The 21,543-nt window shown below is 40.4% G+C and overlaps 1 protein-coding gene across 4 annotated transcripts in view; it reads left to right on the forward strand.

Moving 5' to 3' along the window:
• The window catches only part of PLAG1 (PLAG1 zinc finger), a 51,581-nt gene extending 31,033 nt beyond the window's left edge, over window positions 1-20,548 (forward strand). The window contains exons 2-4 of one of the 4 annotated variants that reach the window (XM_013969222.2): window positions 8,600-8,698; window positions 11,640-11,998; window positions 12,506-20,548. In XM_013969222.2, the coding sequence (XP_013824676.1) occupies window positions 11,757-11,998; window positions 12,506-13,763 (1,500 nt within the window). In that variant the 5' untranslated portion in view covers window positions 8,600-8,698; window positions 11,640-11,756 and the 3' untranslated portion in view covers window positions 13,764-20,548. Of the gene's footprint in view, window positions 1-8,493; window positions 8,699-11,639; window positions 11,999-12,505 lie in introns of those variants that run through there. The other 3 variants (XM_018058497.1, XM_005688991.3, XM_018058498.1) reach the window with 3 other exon arrangements.

Raw genomic sequence — 21,543 nt, forward strand, 5'->3', positions numbered from 1 at the left:
CTTAAAACCAGTGACAGCCTTATCTGAAGACCAGCTCAGGGGCTGGGTGCCAGTTGTCCTTGTTCCACCTCCACTTCAGGGGTGCCCTAGGTTTGCACACCGTCCTCAACACACACCCCCTGAGAACACACAGCCCACGAGGAAACACTCATCCATCAGGATTTCTCCCTCACCTGTTGTTCGGAACAAAATACACACCCCTAAAGGTTTTTCTCAAAACCATGTTACAGCAAAAATAGTGCATGTGTTTAGAATGTCAATGAAGAAAATAAGCAGCAATTCTGAGAAACAGCAGTACACTTGGACTCTTTTACTGAATTAAAAACATGAACAACCTAGATAATTTCATGGTGGTTCAAGGGGAAAGTGCATGAGTCTAGGCATATTGATTGGTTTGCTTTTCATTTTTCCATGTACTGTAAATATTTTTCTTTGTTCACATTTGTTCCTAACAGATTCTGAGCTAGATTTCCCACTAAAGCATCAAGATATGAATAAGTGGTAATGAATAAGAACAGCACTGTGGTTCATGTGCTGTTAGCCAAGCTGGTGTGACTTTTGGAACTTGAGACTAACTCTTCTTTTCTTTTTAGGTCGCCTCTTGGTGGTGTGTTGGCCGTATCTGGCACCCAGAATGCCTCACTCTGTGGCGGTCTATTAATAAGGTTGCCTTGCTAGACTTGGGAGCAGAGCCCCCGGTAGGTGGCTTTTATCATTATATGGCACGGCTTTCCAAGTGATCACTTATTCCAGTTTCTTCATAATAGAAGATACAACATTAAAAGCTTTGGAAAGCCTGCCACATAATAAGCATGCCACTTATTATTCTAAGGTCCATCAGAATGTATCGTGCTCATCAGGACCTCGTTAATAGTTAACGGTCTCACAGAAGGATCGGAATCCTGGCAACGAGCAATTTTTCCCCTGTCTCGTGCACGAAACGCAAAGCTGCTGTAAAAGCTTATTTGTCCACATTCCCCAAATAGCCCGCAGATAAACTCTTCCTCCTCCAAGTCTTGCCCAGAGTTTCCACTGTATCTCTTTCTGTCCACTGGGAAGGGTCTGGGTACCTCCGAGCAGGTGGGGAGAGGGCTGACCCTGTCAGATGGGATGCGGCAGATGCTAGAATAAGGATCCCAGTGGAACAGCAGCAGTTCGCTGACCTTGGAACGAGGACACAGTCAGGCTGCTAGTCTGCAGCCTGTAGGGGCAGCTCAGTGGCTCAGATCACAGTATAGCCATACTTGGAAATCCAGGCACATGTGGATTTGGTACCAGGTAAGTCTGTCAGCAAGACTTGAATACAGGATGGAGGTTTAGGGGCCTGGACCCTCAGCCCTGGGATGGGAAGGACACAGATGGCCATGCCGAGTGCCAGAGGATGGGCTCGCGTCACCTGAACTCCACCAACAGCAGGCGGGCCATGCCTGGGAAAGGGGGACACTGCCAGAGGCCGAGGGCCAGGCAGGGTCTCACAGTTCACGGGGAAGGAGCTCTGATCAGATGAAAGGCCCGCAAACTGATCTGGCTGAAATGCCCCAATCTCAGCACAAAAATCAAGTCAGAATAAACTTACAGTTGTTCCTATGTTGTAAATATTTTTAGTTATATGTAAAGATGTTATTGGTTTTCTAGTGTTACGGGTTATGATTTTTTTTTTTTCCCTCTTTCTATTTCATTGTAACTTTTACACTTGCTTTGAATGAAGCTGTTTGGGAGCAGTTAGAACAAGAAAAATTTTTTCATTTCTTTTACTTAGCCAACTCGGTTCACACAGATTCTCTCCCTTCTTATTTCTTTTAATCTGTAACTAGTCAAAAATTACCTCTGACATTTTCAGCGTCATCCCCTCACTGAAGATCACATGAAGAACATCCTCTGTTAAGGGTTTTGAATTTTACTTGGTTCCTCTTTCTTTCCCATAAAACATTCATTTCCCAACAGTAAATCACAGTGGAGACTGGTTGCATGTGCTCACAGAGCTATGGAGCTGAACATTCAGCAGCAGAAATGTTCCAGAGCTCCAGGCCAAGTGCTGCCCAGGGGCACCTTCCTGCCCGTTGGGTCACCTGCCGGCCTCGAGGGGATGTGCCCACATCTCCACAGCTTTCCACACCCACGGCTTTGCAGCGGCTGCAATGCTCACTAGGTCTCCACCCCAGCGCCGGAACTAACATCTTCCTCCTGTGGGGCTTGTCTTCTCAGCTTGCTTTGAAACTCACTTGAAATTTCAGGAGCCCCACAACATGTTCACCTGCTTGCTTTGATTCCTGAAATTCCTTAAAGGGACTCAAGTGTGGTCCATGCATGTTCATCCAGCATCTGGCATTGTGCCAGGACGTGAAGGGGGTGACCTGTGGTCTCTCCCTGCAGATGAATTTATATTCCCAGGGGAGAGACAGGTCACTTGAGCAAGGACTTGACCCTCCATGTTAGACATAAGAATCTCAGAGACATAGAGTTCTGAAAAGCTTCATTCTGAAAAAAGTTCACCCCATCTCAAGTAAAACTGGTCAAGGAATCGAATTATCAGGTCTCTTCTAATCGTGACAGCTAGGGGAGGGCCAGGGTCCTCTGGTGGCGGGGACAGCAGCCGCCCCTGGCTTAACAGGCTTGCCTGGAACAAATCCCATTCACCTTCAACTTGGTAGGAATCATTCGAAGTGGTTTTGCCCCCAGACAGCCACACGGACACAGGGAGGACAGGGGGAGGGCACAGGTGGAAGCTTCCCAGGTGTGGGTTCCTTTGTGTTTTCGCTGTGTGGTCACACTTCACAACATCTGTGCCTTACCGTGTACCGCAGCATAAGCCGACATCCGCAGTGCACCCGACTTTGAGATGGCTTACGACTAATTCTCTGCATGAGCTTTTGTAACTTAGTGAAACTCTCTTTCCTTACCCCTTTTGTTTTAATGTGTACTCTTGCTGAACAGATAGACAGATTCAGTGTGCGTGCTTGGGGAGGTCAGACTCGAAGCCTGGGTGATGCTGTATTTGTCATTTTAATAGCACTAGGCTGTTAACCATCTGTGCACAGAGGCAGCCCTCCAAATGTTCGGGGTCCTTCAGTGTGAATATTTTTATAGTTAATGTCCAGCATTTTTCTTGTTGCCCTAGGAATTTAAGGGGTCAGTGGTAAGAAAAACAAAGAAACAAGTCATCCCAATTTGAGACACGTGCAGTTTTCAGATTGGGCTGACCTGTGACGCCTGCTTTATAATCCTAGCCTGAGCACCAGTATTTTGGGAATGCTTTATGCAAAAAAAGAAAGAAAACCTTTAGAAATAAAATTGTGATTAAGCAATCTTAACTTTGTATTCAGGTGTACTTGAGATCTTTTGCTCTCTCTCTGACTCTTTCTCTGGCATCTTTGCTTCTCTTTTGCATCATTCTGTGCTCATTTCCTGTTTGCAAATACTAATTGTCTAGGTGAAGAAAGTGAAAACGCTCTAATATAGCACCCATCTGTAGTTTTTAGTTGTTTTTTTTTTAATTTTGATATGAATATACACCATTTAAAAAAAGGGCTTCCCTGGTGGCCAAATGGTAAAGAGTCTGCCTGCAGTGCAGGAGACCCAAGTTCAATCCCTGAGTGGGGAAGATTCCCCTGGAGGAGGGAATGACCACCCACTCCAGTATTCTTGCCTGGGAAATCCAATGGATAGAGGAGCCTGGTGGGCTACAGTCCATAGTGGTCGCAAAGAGTCACACACGACTGAGCAACTAAGCACACATACACACATACAAATAAATTAACCAAGGAAGACATTTCTGAATTGAAAGATAAAATTTATTTGGATAAGTTTGTTTTATTCATCCAGCTATCTATTCTTTCTTCTGGGGACTCTAGAAAATGAAATAGCCCACACCCAAGTTCAAGGTGGCCCCAAAAGGAACATCCTCACTGTGCAGATGAGAGAACTGACATCGAGTTTGTTGATGCCACTTTGGAATTCGTTTACTTTTTCCTCTTGGTTCTTAAACACAAATAGGTCTGCAATTCCTTTCACTTCTCTGTTGGCTTTCAGTATTTGTCTATTAAATGTTAAAGTCTTTCAAAATACTGTAGGGCTACGTCACGTGGTAAATTTCAGAAGGGCTGTCCTAGAACTGCTTTTTAATGAATTGCTCAAAAGTTGAAAATACCACATAAAGCAATTCCAAAAAGGCGTCCTCATAGTTGACTGATTTTCATTAATGATATCAAAGATAGGAAGATTAGTTCTGTGATTATCAGTATTCCAGGTGTAAAATGAGACATTTGGGTACCTGGTTACAACTTGGCGGGCCAGGTCAGGCGCAGCCCTGCTCGCTGCTGTGTCTCCTGCTTCTGGGCATGTGCCCTGCTCCATCCTGTCCTGTGGCATCGCAGATTCTCTAACCACCTAACCATCTAGCCATCCTTCCTGCTCCATGCCAGGCACGGACGCAGGCTCCAGGCATGTCTTCACTTTAAAAATTTGCTTTAGGAATGAATGGGGGCCAAACTGATTTTATACAGTCATACTGATTGACTCCTTCCTTAACAGTAAAGTCAGTCAGAGAATGCTTGTTCTATGAAACAAAGTGAGTATTTCAGACAGGTTTTAACTGCAGTTACTGGGTTCAATCCCTGGGTTGGGAAGATCCCCTGGAGAAGGGAAAGGCTACCCACGCCAGTATTCTGGCTTGGAGAATTCCGTGGACTATGTAGTCCATGGGGTTGCAAAGAGTCGGACACAACTGAGCAACTTTCACTTCTCTTCACTGTTGTTTTAATCTAAGGCCTTACAAATAGCTGTTTAGAAAGTCCCTTTCTAGTGGCTTAAGTTTAGTTTATTGGACCAAATTATATCCACACTGTATTATTTTTTACTTGATCTTAGATACATGCATTCTGTCCTGTGTCTACTCTGGGGATTGAGCCTGTAAGTTCACTTCCTTGCTGGAAAGCACTTGTCTTGCTTTAATTATTTTCATTCACTCAACAAAAATTTTACTTCCTTTTATGGGAAACAACAGTGAATATAACTAATACAGCTCCTGCCCCAATGCTGCCTACAGTCTATTTTTACTTCTGTTTTTTAGGTTTTTATACTTAGAAGATAAGTTATTATTCTTAATAAGGGATTTTACAGACCTGCAAAAACCAAATGCTGTAAAAGTTTGCACATTATCATACCATATCAAAGAAGTGTTCTAAGTATGCTGTTGCCCCTCAGAATTGACTTCAATTATGTTATCACATTAGTAATTTCTTCCACATTATTCAAAGCTTTATCGTGTTTTATACATATGAAGTATTACTAGTAAATTTCCTTTTCCAACCCACCTGTTTACTAATACATGAAAAACATGTTTTAAGCAAATGTTGACATTTTCTTAATTGTTTACTAATGGTGTTTTATGACTAGCATAAAGGAGACTGAAACTTCGATTACGATGCCTTTTGCCCTTAATTAGCAAAGTATATGCTTGACTTCTAGCTTAAATATGAAAGAGTTATCGATGCAGGTAAGTGTTGTCAAAATTGACAGCTCTCAGAGAAACGACTATCAGAACTGTGAAACTTAAAGTACAAAGTACAGAAATAGTTTTAATTCAAGCTTTTTCTTTTGTCAGTATCCTCATAGGAATTCATTTTAGTAGATCCTCTGATGTATGATTCATTTCGCTTGTTATTTTTCTGCATGAGTCACCATTTCACAATATAAAACGCAGGGAGATAATAAACCTGTGTGTGTGCACGCACACACTATATTCCCTTTAATTATTGTTTTTGTGTATGCAAAGTCGCCCTAGGAAAAATAACGTCTGGTACCAGCAAAAACTGGGAAGGTATTCTGAAGAGTGTTACTTCATCTTAGGGTAATTTAAAATAGGTATATGTATGTTTTCTACCTTGCTCCATGATTCTTTAGATCAAGACAAAGAACTTTGTAATTATTTGGAAAAGCATGGTAACCCATCTTTGATGTGTAAAAAAGAAAAACTGGAGTGCAAATTTCATTGCAGACTTTCCAGAGGAATCACAATGCTTCTTTAAGACTTTGTTAACAATATAAAAGAGAATACACAGGTAATTTTAGTTGACATTTTAGTTAGGAATCCATGAATGGAAACTATATGTTTATTATGCCAAGCCAAATAGTTATAAACTATAAACAGCTTCTGGTTTCCTTTGTTTGAGGAAATAATTAGTCACTCATAAGAACTCAAAATAATTAGGCTGAATTCAGGGAAATTAACCATGACTTTGGAATTATGTTTTGTGATAAAATGAATGAAAATGATGTCTGTTATTTTATTTCAGGCTGTAAAATATGTAAGTGGAGTAATTTGTAGACTGTTGTAACATTTCAAATCAAAATAGATGTAATTTTAACCTGTACTGAATTATTTTGATTCTAAAGGATTTTTTCTTTATTAGAAATGCCATTGAACAGTAAGCATAAATAAAAATTTTATGGATGTATTTGAGATGCAGTAAAATTTATATTGGTTGGGGGAAAAAGGAAAAAAATTAAATTTGTTGTTCACTAGTCTACTTTGGTTTTAGATTTTTGTTTCTACCTATAAGTCACTATCCACTGAGACAGATATGCTACTTGTTACTTTAACTGCTATTTAAATTACCATAAATTTACTTTACAAACTGTCATTATTTAAAACAAACATTTTAAATCTTAAAGGTGTGTCTGTTTGGGGGTCATATTGGCAGTTCTGATAGAGAAAAGAGGACCATCCCCTATTCCTTCATGCCTTTTAAGTGTAATGACAGGATTTATCCACTTGCACATTGGTTTGCCAGCTTGCCCTTCTACAAAGCAGTAGAATAAGACCGACATAGGACACTGGCCCCTTCTTGACCACATTTATGCTGTCAAGATGTTCAGCTTCTCTGGGCCTCTCACTTTTAAATGGACATAGTGATAAAAGCATCTGCCTCTCAGACCCATTGAGTTCCAGGGAGGTCATAGAGATGAAAACACCCTCCACTATGTAAGACATTTATATTATTGAATTAGCATAACGTGCAACACAGGCTTTCATACTCTTAATTACCCTACCAAAAACCCCGTATGTGCCCAGGGCAAGTAAGTATTCACCAAGTTTATTTTATCATTTTGCAATTTTGAGGTGCAGAATTCAGTTCTTCTATTTATGCATGTTCTGTGCTTTACCAAAAAATGGAGCCTTTGCTTTAACTTTGTTGAGCATCCTTTATTAGTCTAAATTTTTGTTTTCTCTTGTCTTTTCAACTATGAGAATACTGCTTTCACATATACCTATAGTATTTTTGTATTGATGCTTGAATGCCCTCTATTAAATATTGTATCTGCAGATCATCAAATTCTTAAAAGTATGTGAAAATTTGATTTCAGGGGAAATTAATTAGATGTGTGTTTAGAATGTTAGGGCTTCCCTCATAGCTCAGTCGGTAAAGAATCTACCTGCAATGCAGGAGACTCAGGTTCAATTCCTGGGTTGGGAAGATCCCCTGGAGAAGGAAATGGCAACCCACTCCAGTATTCTTGCCTGGAGAATCCCTTGGACAGAGGAACCTGGCGGGCTACAGTCAGTGGGGTCGCAAGAGTTGGACACAACTGAGTGACTTTCACTACACTTCACTTCACTTAGAAAATTATTGTCATTTAACCTGTCATTGGAGAAGCTTATTTTGTTTCAAGTATTTGATTTATATTCTCCTCAGATTCTCATAATCATGATTTTTGAATTGTTATCTTTGAACCATTTAGGATTTACTTACTTCTCTGTGCCCTGTACTCTCTACTTTTTTTTTCCCTTCTCTTTGACCATTTCTGCTATTTGTTCTTTTCACATTTACTTGTACAATCAGGAATTATTAGCAGATTTTTTTTTTAATGCATGTTCTTAGTCTACTAAGGATCTTGCTACTAATAGGCATTTTTAAGATATTTTAAGATTTTTCAACATCAATCTCTTAAAACACCCCTTCTCCTGTAGGAAACCTATATTTAACTTCCCTTGCATGCTTTTGAAATCTAAGGAGTGCAAGGTTATTGCCACATGTCAGCAGCGCTTGCAGCATCCTGGGAAATACAGTGGGGGCTATTGCAGGTAACACACTTGCAGCTTAGAGAAGGCCATGTTGCGCAAGCATGGGCAGTGTGAGCTTGGGAGGTGCTCTCCTCAGGGAGCCCGCTGTTGTTCTGAGCGCAGGCTGCTGGTGCACTGTCCCCAGGAGAGAACCGAGCTTGTCTGTTGTTGAGTAGTGTTTAGCTTCATGAAAATTTGATCCATTTGGTTTAGTCACCCTAACAGGCATTTCTCTGAATAGGCGAGTGAGGATTAAAAAATTGAATTTGGGGGAAAGTGTGGGGTCATTCAGCATCACAAGATGCCATTTATCTAGGTAATACTGTCTTACTTTTCGTTTCTGCCTTAATTTGGTCATGTAAATGTGCTCAGAACTAATAAAGATTTGCAACTGGTAAAAATTAATGCATGACTCTACAGCCAAATACTGAATGAAAGCATGTGTCATGAAATCGCCATTCTCTGATCCCGTATTTTCCATCACTTACGGACTGGTTCCGTTTAGAGTGTAGTCCATGCTTATTTTTTGTTTCATAGGTTGGCCAAAATGGGAAGGACTGGATTCCGCTCTCTTCCACGAAGAGTCAATGGGACTGGCTAAGATCAAGGTCTGAGGCTTCGTCCATCCATCATCAGGTATGCATTGAACAAAAATCACTACAGTTCTATGCATGTATCTTTGAAGTATTTGGTTAATATGCATATTATGAATTTGGATTTTTATACAATGTTGAGTCACAACTTTATCCTATAGTTTTTAAATGCACTGTAAGTAATTTAAAATTTGCAATATATTGAGTTAAATGATATTGTTAGCCATGAAAAAATTTCAGCTGGTCTTAGAAAAGTGTAATATTTGAAATATGCAATTCTTCATTGCTCAGTCTGTACATCCAAAGATAACAGAATTCTTGTGTTACTCCACATTGAGTGTCACCAGTTTTCATAGGATCAGTGTTTGCTGCATCTTGGTGCAGTTTTAGTACATTTTTTTCAGTAACTTAAAAACTGTTTTTCTCAACTGGAATTCTCTGCCCAATTATAGTTGGGTTCTTCTAAGATGATAATGGCAAAATATGACCAGTCTTTGAAATATTTTCAGATATTACTTATACATGGGGATTTAGATACTTTGTATTCCATGTTGACTTAACAGTTGCAAAATTTAACAGCTTGTTTCCCACACCATTCTAAATAGATGCACAAAAGCATCATGTTAGGAAATCTGATAGTTAACATTAACTCTCTTTTCCTGCTTTGGCAGAATGCTTTATACCAACTTCCATTGTCTTTATTGGTTACAGCAGAATAGCTGTTTAAATATTTCTGAGAGAGGCAGAGAAGCTGTGTCTTAAATGAAAGTATAACAGGAACAGGCCCTTGAGATTCAGAAAAATCAAAAACCAGAGGGAACACATTGTGTTAGCAGTAGTGATGTCAGTTGCATTAATTGTGTTAATGTCACTTTAAAAAAAATTTTTTTTATTTTTTAAATTATGAAAAGTATGATCACACATATACAGGGGACCTGGAAAATACAGAACAGAGTTACATATAGTTCTAATACATACTACAATTTTTAAGTGGATAAGATAGTTTTTAGTTAGAGTTTCTCAAAATAGCAAACTCTTAAAAATTAATAGAATGAATAGATAGAGAAGTGGAAGGATATAGTCTACCCAAAAAGCACTGTGCACTAGTTCAATGTAATTAAGATTTATCCAGTTTTCACATAATAGCTGGGTGCAGATGCTTTCTTCTCTGCAATAACCCTCTGTGTTTTTTCAGTCTTTTTACCTTCTTGAGGCTTTTGATGACCAAGTCTAAGGTCTTTCTTGGTGACGGTCACATTGTACTTGAAAATATGTGGGTTATTTTCCAATGTCTTTTGATATTTATTTCTCACATAATTCCACAGTATGTGGGAACTTGAATTTGCACCCTGCTGTTGTGTGAAAAAAGTGTTAATGTCACTTTTAAACTGCAGAGGAAACTTAGGCGTGAAGGAAAGCCTTGATGTGTCTACCTACTGAAGAAGAAAGGCTATGTGAATCAGACACCGATTAACTCATGTCCATGCTTTACACTTTAGTCACATGAGCAGATGACTGCTGTATTTTGCCTGTTTAGGGACAGCCTTTATATTAAAAATACAATAGGATCAGTTGCAGTGTACACTTAATTTTACAAAAATACAGGTTAAGTCCATCCACTTTTCGTGAGGGCAAGGGTCAGTCTGATGCCAAAACACAAGTGATAGAAAGAAACTGGTTTTCATTGCTTTTTGAATATATAATAGGATGAGAAATCCAATTGATCAGTAGTTGATAACATTTAGCCACCTGCCAATTTTCAATTTAAAATCAGATCTTTTCGAAAGAGGTTGCCGGTGTTATCAGTTCTGTGTCTCTTAGAAATATAGTACCCTGCTAAAAACTAGCATTCATGAACTTGAGGAATCGTTTACCTTTTTAATATCAAATGGATCTTTGAGGAGCTGGTTTCTTCCTCTGAGAAATACAGTTGATAATATTTACTATCTCTTGTCCACAAGTTTTCAAATGTTTCAGTCAATCTAAGTTTTTACGTAGACATGGTCTTTGCCATACACGATATACATTTCATTCTTTCTTTCTCAAAGCCCTGATAATGAGTTGAAACTCTGACCCACCTTTTTCAAACTGACACCTCCACACTGATGTACCCCTGCACAAGTATTGTACTTACCACTCTCACAGGTCACAGGTGTGTCAGAGACTAGCCCCCTGTATCTGGCTCATCTGCTCTCCCTGGGTGCCCCATGAACAGCATCTTCCTCTGTGACGTGAAAGACGGTGGGGAAAATTACTTCAACCAAATCATTGCTTCCACCCAAGAGACAGGGAGCCATGACCCTCACCTAACATAACACCAAAACGTTTCACCACCTCAAGAATGCATATTTGTCCTGAAGACAAGTCATTTCTACTCTTGAGTCAGAAACCCCTCTTCGTGTGATGACACTGAGGGAAAGAATTGATTTTCACCTTGGGCAATGAGTTCCAACTCTTTTCAGGCCTCTGGTATCTCTGTCTTAAGAACTCCTTCCCTGGACTGAATGGTTCACAAGGTGCCTAAAAGAGTTTTTGGCTGATTATCTATATTTTTCTATGACACAAATTGTGACTAGAGCTGCCTCGCACAAATTAAGAGGATTTTTAGACATTAAAACATACGCGGAAACATTTTTATGTTCTCAGCGAGATTTATGTTCTCTGGGTCCTTGTAAAAAGTGAAGCTTTAATGATGCTACTTTCCGTGTCACGTCTTGATGATTCCTGAGGGTTCCCTGCCGCCCTCCCTGAGTACGACGTTTGTCAGGTGGGATCTCAGGGGATCTGTGAACTGTTCATTCTGAGCAATGCCTTAATATGTATTTTGACAAATATAAAAGAAGCCTACAGATATTACATTAGACCAGCTGAATCCATTTTATGGTTTCTTCTTTCTTTTTTAATTCGAAAGCATCACATAGCAAGTAAAACTTCTAAAAATTAAATCTAGTTACAAACTAGTTGTTTCTTATTTTTTTTTCCAGTCCCTTTTTGCTTTCTTTTACGACCACATGAAACTTGAGAAGCCACCTAAAGCTAAATCATTTAGTGGAGTTGGGCAGTTCCCAAGTGTCCAACAAGAAGGCCTGCTTTAGGCTGCGATGGCCACTGTCATTCCTGGTGATTTGTCAGAAGTAAGAGATACCCAGAAAGTCCCTTCAGGGAAACGTAAGCGTGGTGAAACCAAACCAAGAAAAAACTTCCCTTGCCAACTGTGTGACAAGGCCTTTAACAGTGTTGAGAAATTAAAGGTGCACTCCTACTCTCACACAGGAGAGAGGCCCTACAAGTGCATACAACAAGACTGCACGAAAGCCTTTGTTTCTAAGTACAAATTACAAAGGTATTAAACTCTATTTGTCTTTCAGATTCTATTTTCTATTATGTTGGCTATTTGAAGCCATTGTTAACGTATATATTTGTATCCACCTCTTTCCGCTGACTTGCAGAGAGAAATGTGTAAGTAGATTAGACATTTTAGCATTCTAAGTCACAGACTTTTATGTGTTAGTGCTTTTGGATCTTTTTTAATGCAATGCTTAAGCGAGAGTAGAATGTCCATTTGTACAAAGAAATTGCAAGAGAAAGGGTATGGACGTTAACGTGAGTATATTCTGTCTTGCTCAGTTGCATTTGCAATCACTAAAAACCAGCGAGAACTAAAGTGGCGACTTAGATGATTCCAGGTCTGTGGTGTTTAGGTGTGTACCCTTTGTAGCAGACGCGTAGTGAGTTAGAGAGTGTCGGTGAGTAGGGCAGGTCTGTGTTAGCCTAGCAGCTTAGCTTCCGTTTGAACAGGGAGGCCAGGCCATTCTTACCATGATGCTGACAGAATATGTCTGTGTTCAAGGCACATGGCTACGCACTCTCCTGAGAAAACCCACAAGTGTAACTATTGTGAGAAAATGTTTCACCGGAAGGACCACCTGAAGAACCACCTGCACACGCACGACCCCAACAAAGAGACGTTCAAGTGCGAAGAGTGCGGCAAGAGCTACAACACCAAGCTGGGCTTCAAGCGGCACCTGGCCCTGCACGCGGCCACGAGTGGCGACCTCACCTGCAAGGTGTGCCTGCAGACGTTCGAGAGCACCGGTGTGCTGCTGGAGCACCTGAAGTCGCACGCGGGCAAGTCGGCGGGCGGCGTGAAGGAGAAGAAGCACCCGTGCGAGCACTGCGACCGCCGCTTCTACACGCGCAAGGACGTCCGCCGACACATGGTGGTGCACACGGGAAGGAAGGACTTCCTCTGCCAGTACTGCGCTCAGAGGTTCGGGCGCAAGGACCACCTGACGCGGCACATGAAGAAGAGCCACAACCAGGAGCTCCTGAAGGTCAAGACGGAGCCCGTGGACTTCCTGGATCCCTTCACCTGCAACGTGTCGGTGCCCATCAAGGACGAGCTCCTCCCGGTGATGTCGCTGCCCTCCAGCGAGCTGCTGTCCAAGCCGTTCCCCAGCACGCTGCAGCTAAACCTCTACAACACTCCGTTCCAGTCCGTGCAGAGCTCGGGCTCTGCCCACCAGATGATCACCACCCTGCCTTTGGGCATGACGTGCCCCATAGACATGGATGCTGTCCACCCCTCCCACCACCTTTCCTTCAAGTACCCGTTCAGTTCTACCTCATACGCCATCTCTATTCCCGAAAAAGAACAGCCCTTGAAGGGGGAGATTGAGAGCTACCTGATGGAGCTGCAGGGCGGCATGCCCTCCTCCTCCCAGGACTCTCCAGCGTCCTCGTCCAAACTGGGGTTGGAGCCGCAGCTTGGGTCCCTGGAGGACAGCACGGGGGACCTCTCCCTGTCCAAAAGCTCCATCTCCATCAGTGACCCCCTAAACACACCAGCATTGGATTTCTCTCAGCTGTTCAATTTCATACCATTAAATGGCCCTCCCTATAACCCGATCTCGGTGGGGAGCCTGGGGATGAGCTACTCCCAGGAGGAGGCACACTCTTCCGTGTCTCAGCTCCCCCCGCAGAGCCAGGACCTGCCGGATCCTGCCAGCACCATAGGGCTGGGCTCTCTGCACTCGCTGTCCGCAGCCTTCACCAGTAGTCTGAGCACGAGCACAACCCTGCCCCGTTTCCACCAGGCTTTCCAGTAGAGCCCCACGTGCGCATCGATGGCTGAAACGTACGCGCAGCCCTGCCTTAGCTGACCATTCTGGTTTTAGTGCCTACTTTAAGACAGTATCACAGTTTCTGCTTCTGTATAGTACCAATTTTCATTAAGCCAGTATAAAATAGAAACTAGTTTTTTAAATGAGCTTCAGAACCATTTGTGTTCAGCTATGTTTACCTGGGTATTTTGTCCTGATTCACTGCCAACTGTCATATTTTAAGACAATTTCTCACATAGGAAAGCCATTATTAGCAGTCAAGTCTTACAGATCCCATGTTCTGACTTACTGTTAGATCTTAAACTTTGCATTTTTGTCTGAGATCAATGGCTCTACCTTTTGACATTTGGCTCCTTAAAAATATTTTGCTACAGAATGTAAGTTTTCTAAAACGTACGTGAATGACCTGAGAGTTTAAAAAATTTTACTAGCCTCTAAATGGATTAATAAGGAAATGCTTCAAATGAATTTAGAATCCAGTCTGGGGACATAGCATATGTTTCTTAGATATAAACATAATTTCAGGTCAGTATATTTTGAAGACTTGCTATTATCTGGCTCAGATGTTTGCTGTCTTTTTTATGCACATATAAGAAAAATCCTAGACACAAAGCGCACCAGTATTTGTAGCAAACAGAGACCCCCGAGGAAGGTGACATGGCAGTCCATGTTACTTAAGAGTTGGCCTTAAATTAGTACACAGGATGTTTGCCATGTTTAATCCTTGTTGCTGCCTTTCCTGCATTCATGCAAATAGTCTATGGTGTCAAGAGTCTTCAGCGTCAGTCTTTAGGTGCGTCTCTTTCATCTTCTCCACCTTTCATGGCCAGAGGGTAGGTCGAGGACAGCCAGCCATTTCCCTTGGCTTCTCACTGCACAATTGGTCCAGAGTCCAGAGCTGTTGGGGAACACAGGTGTGCTTATCCCGGGATGGGGGGTTGTCCCATCTTCTAGGGTGTGACCCCCCAGGCAGGGCGACCAGTGCGAGGCCTGCCACTCTGCTAGGGACTTGTCTGGGAACCACGTCCCCTGTTGCCAGGGTGGAAATGAGGGGTCAAGTCATAGCTTAACACTTACATTACTTCTTGCTCCCTTTGATTCAGTTTTCTCTCCCTGAGAACCAAAAGCAGAAAACAGAACAACCCTCTTCGCCAACCACCCCCACCCGCCGCACTGTGGTATCTTTCTCATTCAGTGTTAATTCATTTTTCCCTGCTGTTTTTGGACAGAGACTTTAAAGTTAAATGCGTTCGAAAACCATTTGAGGAATGATTACAAAATTTAAGTGACTAAAAGTATATACAGTAAACCCCACTTTTACAAGTCACTGGGAAAGTGGGAGGAAGGTCACAAAGAAGCTGAATTTGCAGAGGGAGGGAGAAGAGCACAGTAAAACAAGCACTGTCTTAGGTGATGTGAACAATAACAAGTGCATGGTGTTCAGTGAATACAGTAGTTATTACAGGCTTTCCTCACCTTAGACAACCAGCACATTTTCTCAAAGGTCAAACTATTCTATTTTTCTAATAATTGGTTGGGGCGTCAACCTAAGAAACATATCTTATTAAGCACTTGTTAACACCTTATTTGGGGACCCTGTCTGTCGGGGTGGGTTTGAGGAGGGAGGGTTTATATAGAAGAGTATATATCTCTTTAAAAAAAAAAATATTTCTGAGCACTCATGAGCCCTGTGTGGAAGCTTCTCTTCCCTTTGACAGGGCCAGCTATCACTGCGGATTTCCATGTTTACCAAGAAGTTCTAAAGATGAGTGCAGATTACTGAATATAATACCTTATTTAAACTATTGGGGAGTAGTATAATTTGTGGAGAGATGTAAATTGTAATAATGTAAATGGGGGTTTCACTATATATTATATGTATGTACACACACGTGTATCGCACTTCATAGAATCAGAGTTGCTCTCGTATGGAGCTTTGGCTCCAGTATTTTTATCATGCTCCTATTTGTTTTTGTTTTTTTAAAATCCCAGGAGCAGTAGTTTTTATACGTATGTATTTAAATTTTATTATTAAAAGTTACATTTTATTAAAGTGTGTTCCAAAGGCATTAAAATTATATATGTTAATAAGGAAATACATTTAAAATTTTTTCAAACTGCTCCTGAGCGTTTGCCTAGGAGACTGTTTGCTCTCAAAGTAGGCTTTTAGCTCTGCTGTGTTGCTGCCCGCTCTAGTTTCTATGAAACAGATTGCTTACTTAAATCATTAGTTGAATGATTAGTGTTCAATATTGCTTTAATCACCGTCGAGAGGAAAAAAAAAAGAAAAGAAAAAAAATTTTGGTGACAGAGCACAAATAAATAGAAAACCTGTTTTTAAATAGAAATCACGAATCACAAGTGTGGAAGCACTACTTTATTTTTTGACTAAAATTTGCTTAAAGAGAAGTCAGATGAATGAACTGAGATGTTGGCCTTTTAGTGGGCTGTATTTCACTGCTAATAAAAAAGTAAAAAGGGAGTACCAGGATTTATTAAGTAAAGCATTTTGGAAATGGGGAATGGCGCCATGTAGGTGTACATATATATATACACTTAGCCTAATTCTCGCCCAGCATACCTTCCAGGGCACCAGGGCTGAAATTGTGGACTCTGTTTTCACGTGTACACACCCCTTTGCCTGTTGCTTTCCCACAGACTTGAAAATCACACTTCCAAGTAAGAGGGAATTCTGCTCATTCATTTTTTAAACTGACTATAGTGGTCACTAAACCCCCTTTGAGAGAATCTCTATTAACATGAGGTAGACTCATTTTATTTTAATTGCACAATGGTCTGACAAGGCTGTAACACCGAACTGGCTCTTTTTTTTTTTTTTTTTTTCCTTAAAAAGAAAATTGACACTTTTGATGTCAACTGGCTGTGATTAAAAATAATGATTGCCAATTCTGTTTTCATTCTCCAGTGGCCAGAATCATCATCCTCAAAATTTCTAGTAGTGCCTTTGCTTGGGTTTGTTTTTTTCTTTTTTTTTTTAAAGGGATTGTTATTGAGTAAAAATATTTCAGTTTAGAATTTGGACCTCAGACAAGACATTGAACCTCATTCAGTTTGACTTTCCACGTGTTTGTACACATTAAGGTCACCAGATACCGAAGCACGGCATGGAAGGATACTGACACTATAAGCAATATTCTCCACGGATGGACCCGAACATCACCTTGATAGCTACTGGTCACTGCTACAATGTGCATCTTAAAACCCTGTTACCAAGTTCCGTTGTTCATGTCCTGACTGATCACGTGCTACTCTTTGTGCAACCTGTTAATTTCATGTAGGTGTTTCTTCCAAACTATGTATTTTTGCCGATGTGTTGCTTGTGTTTGATTCTTAGTCTTGTGCAACATAGTGATATATTGTGTTAATTTGGACAGTAGCGGTTTTTAAAAACCATATACTGACTGAAAACATGAGCCAGAGCTGACTGCTTTATTAAGCTAATAATGAATGTTAAAGAGTACATATTTCAGGATTATTCATCTAGTAAGCAATACACATATATAGGCCAATATTTTTTTAAAAAATAGAGCTTGGTCAACCTCTATACTACACATATTACAAGATATAGCACTTTCAAAACGAATCTAAACTTTTACAGAAAAACTTTCTTATAGGTTATGCCTTTTATTTTAAGACTTATTATAATTTGTTTCAAGTGCCATTAGAGGATAGATATATAGGCCTTTGATGTATAATGCTTTGTGTTCAAGAATGGTAGACGGTATTTTAAACAGGTACAGTTTTACAGTGTTTTCTTATCAATTTGCTATATTGCACAGAATCAGTGTGTGTCTTTTCATAAGGTTTTACAATGGTTTATTTTTTTACAAGGTTTACGTGTCTCAAAACACACTGTCTTCCCAGTATGTAAGTTAAAATACAAAAAAAACATATTCACCCAAGTTGCTTCCAGCCTACTGAGATCCAGGTGACATTGGAGGAGATCTTTTAGACGTCACGTATTCTTCATTAGCAATGGCAGACTGTTAACCTCTGAGAAATGAGTGCCTACGTTGAGACCTTGTCTTACTTCTCTCACACTGTGTCAGCAGCCATGTCAATCACACAGATAATCTGTGGTGATCCCATAGATCCATGTTAAGCTGTGTTGTGTAGCTCTGTGCTGAGAACCCATGCAGAGCTCCTTTCTGATCCTATATACATCCAAATGATACGACCCACAACGGGCAAGGCACGTTCCTATCACCCCCGGCCCTTCTGCAATATTGTCAACCTCTAAGGATGGAAGGCAGTGTCTTTTGATAAGTTACCAAGCTTAGAAAGGACAGAACTATTGCTAATGTGTAAAACACTTCATTGTATAAGCTTCAGTGGTACAGATGACCCAGAATGAATGTGTATCTTCTCAGAAACACTCCTTCAATATTCTGTTGGATCATGCTGCTAATGTAACTTGGGATACAACTCTTCATGGTGCTACAGACTTCTCTGTCTCGTTCAGTCGTATTTTTTTTTATCCATAGGAAAAAAAAAGGACTACATTAGGTGTAAAGGTGTACAATATATTTTTATACTGTGACTTCATTTGTCTTTAACAAGACTTTTACACCACCCACCACAATGTATTCATGTGCACTTGCGAAAGGAAACCTTGGACGTGCAAATGTTATACCAGAACAAACCCAGCTTTGTCCACAAAGGTGACCGTGACTCGGAAAGAAACATGGGCTTTATAATATGGTGTGGAGTGAAGAATGTGCTGTACGTTACTAACAGCCCTTTGAATTTAACAAAAACTGGGCATCCATTCGGAAATGGATTGCATCATGCCTGAACATAAGCTGGACTGCTGAAATTGTATTTTTAGCTGACGAAAAAGTGTTTGGACTAGTACTCGAAAAATGTTCTGATGATAAAGTTTTGAGTCAAAATAGAAAAGAGAAACTGCATTCCAGGCTGCATTTTGTATATTTTTATTGCATTTAAAATTCGCTCTTCTGTGATACCGGGAAATCAAGTGGCTTATCCTGTATATCATGTACTTAAAATGTATTCACAAACTACTGTTGTGTTTGTATAAAATATAGACAAAGATCATATTTTCTGTGTGTGTATAAGCTCTGTAAAATAGCAATCACATTATGAAGCTGCAGCGAGACTACATTTTAAACATACACATCCAAAGAAGCAGGCTATTTATTGTCCAGTTACCCAGTTATAAAATATTCATTTGCTGCTAATTAAACAATAGTACTGCAGCTTCTCATGGCCTACAGTGTTATGTTTGCTGTAAGAAAAAGATATGTGAACTCCACAAAAATATATGAATAAAAATTATAGAATGGCTTTAGATAATGTAGATCTTCCTGAAATTATAACAGATGATAAATTTCTATTTGGTATAAAATTTTTTCCCTTTGAATTTGAAATATTTTCTCATTTGATAAATATAAGATTCTAATAGCTGCCTCTATGACAATACTTGGTTGTTGAAATGTAAAGTTCTAGGGTTTCTTTTGTTTTGTCTTAAAACTTTTGTACCTTGAAAGGAAGGATAGAAATTGTAAATAAAAAAGTCAAAATGTTGTGCATCAAAACTTTAATCCAGGCGAGAATTCAAAGAATCTCCCAAAGGCTGTTAGAATGTATAGATCAATCATGTTTTTTATTCATATGAGATAAAATTGGCATTAAGCATTCCTTTGGCATTTACTGTCTGTTAGTCCTGTAAATTATCATTTTAGACGTTCTCTTTGGGCTACTTGTCTAAAACTTTGCTGAAAACCCTCCCTTGACCATTCACCTGGACTAGAGTGATGAGCTCACAGATGTCATTTTGTCTCAAATTCATCAGTTAAACAGTGATGCATGTTTGAAAGAAAGAGATTAATTCTGAAAATCCAGTTAATAATCTGACCAGGAACCAGTGGCAGGAAAAAAAATTTTGTTTTTGATTTCTCATAGCACCTCTTTAATTATGATAGGAGAAATTGCTTCTTCACCTTTGACTTTCCTGTCCTGAGGTTCTCTACCTTCAGAGAGGTAAAGAAAACGCACAGTGACGCCCCATTTGGCAGTTCCTCTTTTCACATACTTAATTCCAGCAAATCTAAAAGCATTTCTTTGTTAATTCTTAGCATTAACACTACATACATTTTTATTTAAATTCCTGCATATGAAATGTTTCAAGGACTATTTATAGAAGGGAAAATGCTATTGCTTTTTATAGTCAGAATACTCTGAAAAAGGATGTTTGGGGTTAATTCACTTAAGGTGTATTCTCCCTTATGGAAAAGCAATTAGAAGTGTAGTTTAAGCAAACCATTCAGCATAAGCATTGCACCATAGATCCAGTGGGGCTGAAAGACTTCTTCCTTCAGGTTTTTGTTAGGTGAAAAGGTCGTACTGATGATTTATCATTAAGGGGAGGAAAACTTCAGTCTGACTATAGACAGCTTGAGTTTTTGCTGCCACTTTTCCTTAAATGAGCATTTCTTAAGCAGAAGGCACGTCTTCATGCAAAGTCCTGGGCTGTTCCCAAGGAGTCAGCTTTATAGAAAGAGGCTGGTTCCCTGATGAACCACTGGAATGAAGATGACACCATCGTTACAACAGTGGGAAAGTGTAAATGCGGTATTGAGTTGTACCCAGGTACCCTTTTTTGTAGATCAAAAATGATCAAATATTGGCGGTTTCAGGCCAGAACTAAAAACAACCAAGCCCAGAATGTCTCGACTTCACCTGCTTTCTATTCAACACAGAGGTCAATAATAAATCTGTCTACTGAAGATGTTGACTCCTGACTAGCATGATGGTTAATTTTATGTGTCCACTCGGCTTGTCTGTGGTATCCAGACTGGATGCCTGGTCTAGTCAAGCACTGGTCTAGCTGTTGCTATGGAGGTTCTTTGTTAGATGTGATTAACATTTATAGTCAGCTGACTTTAAATAAAACAGACTGCCCTCCATAATGTGGGTGGGCCTCATCTCATCAGTTGGAGGCCATAAGAGAAAAAACCCATTCTCCAGGAAAAGGGAGGTCTGCCTTCGGATGGCTTCAGATTCGACCTGCAGCATCAGCTCTCCATGGGTCCCCAGCCTCCCTGAGTCCCCAACCAACCTGCTGGCTTGCCCTGCAGATTTCAGACTTGTCAGCCTCCACAGTTGTGTGAGTCAATTTCTTGTAGTAAATCTCTATCTCTATTGTATGCAGTATCCTATGGCTTCAGTTTCCCTGGAAAACACTAACACAGCTAATTCAACTGCTGTTCTTCAGAGGTTCTGGTTTTAACTCAAAAGAAGTGGCAACATCTTTCTCTGATACACTGTAATAGCAAAGAATGCAAATTCCCAGGTTCTCAGAGAAAAGTATCATATATTAACGCATATAGGTGGAATCTAGAAAAATGGCACAGATGAGCCTATTTGCAAGGTGGGGACAGAGACACAGACATAAAGAAGGGACACGGACACAGCGGGAAGCGGAGGGTGGGACGAACTGAGAGATTGGATTGACATACATACACGTGTATAACAGTGAGTGGGAAGCTGCTATATACCACATGGAGCTAGAAGGGGTGTGGGGGATGGGGCTGGGTGGGATGGAAGGAGGTCCAAGAGGGAGGGGATAGATGTATAATTACAGCTGATGCCCTTTGCTGTACAGCAGAGACTAACACAACATTCTAAAGCAATTACACGAAGAAAGAAAGAAAAACTGGTTAAAAGAAAGTTCCCAAGTTCTGACTGCTTTAGAAAAGAGATAAACAGCACAGTGCCTAAT

The sequence above is a fragment of the Capra hircus genome, chromosome 14 (assembly GCF_001704415.2).
Source record: "Capra hircus breed San Clemente chromosome 14, ASM170441v1, whole genome shotgun sequence".
Taxonomy (NCBI): domain Eukaryota; kingdom Metazoa; phylum Chordata; class Mammalia; order Artiodactyla; family Bovidae; genus Capra; species Capra hircus.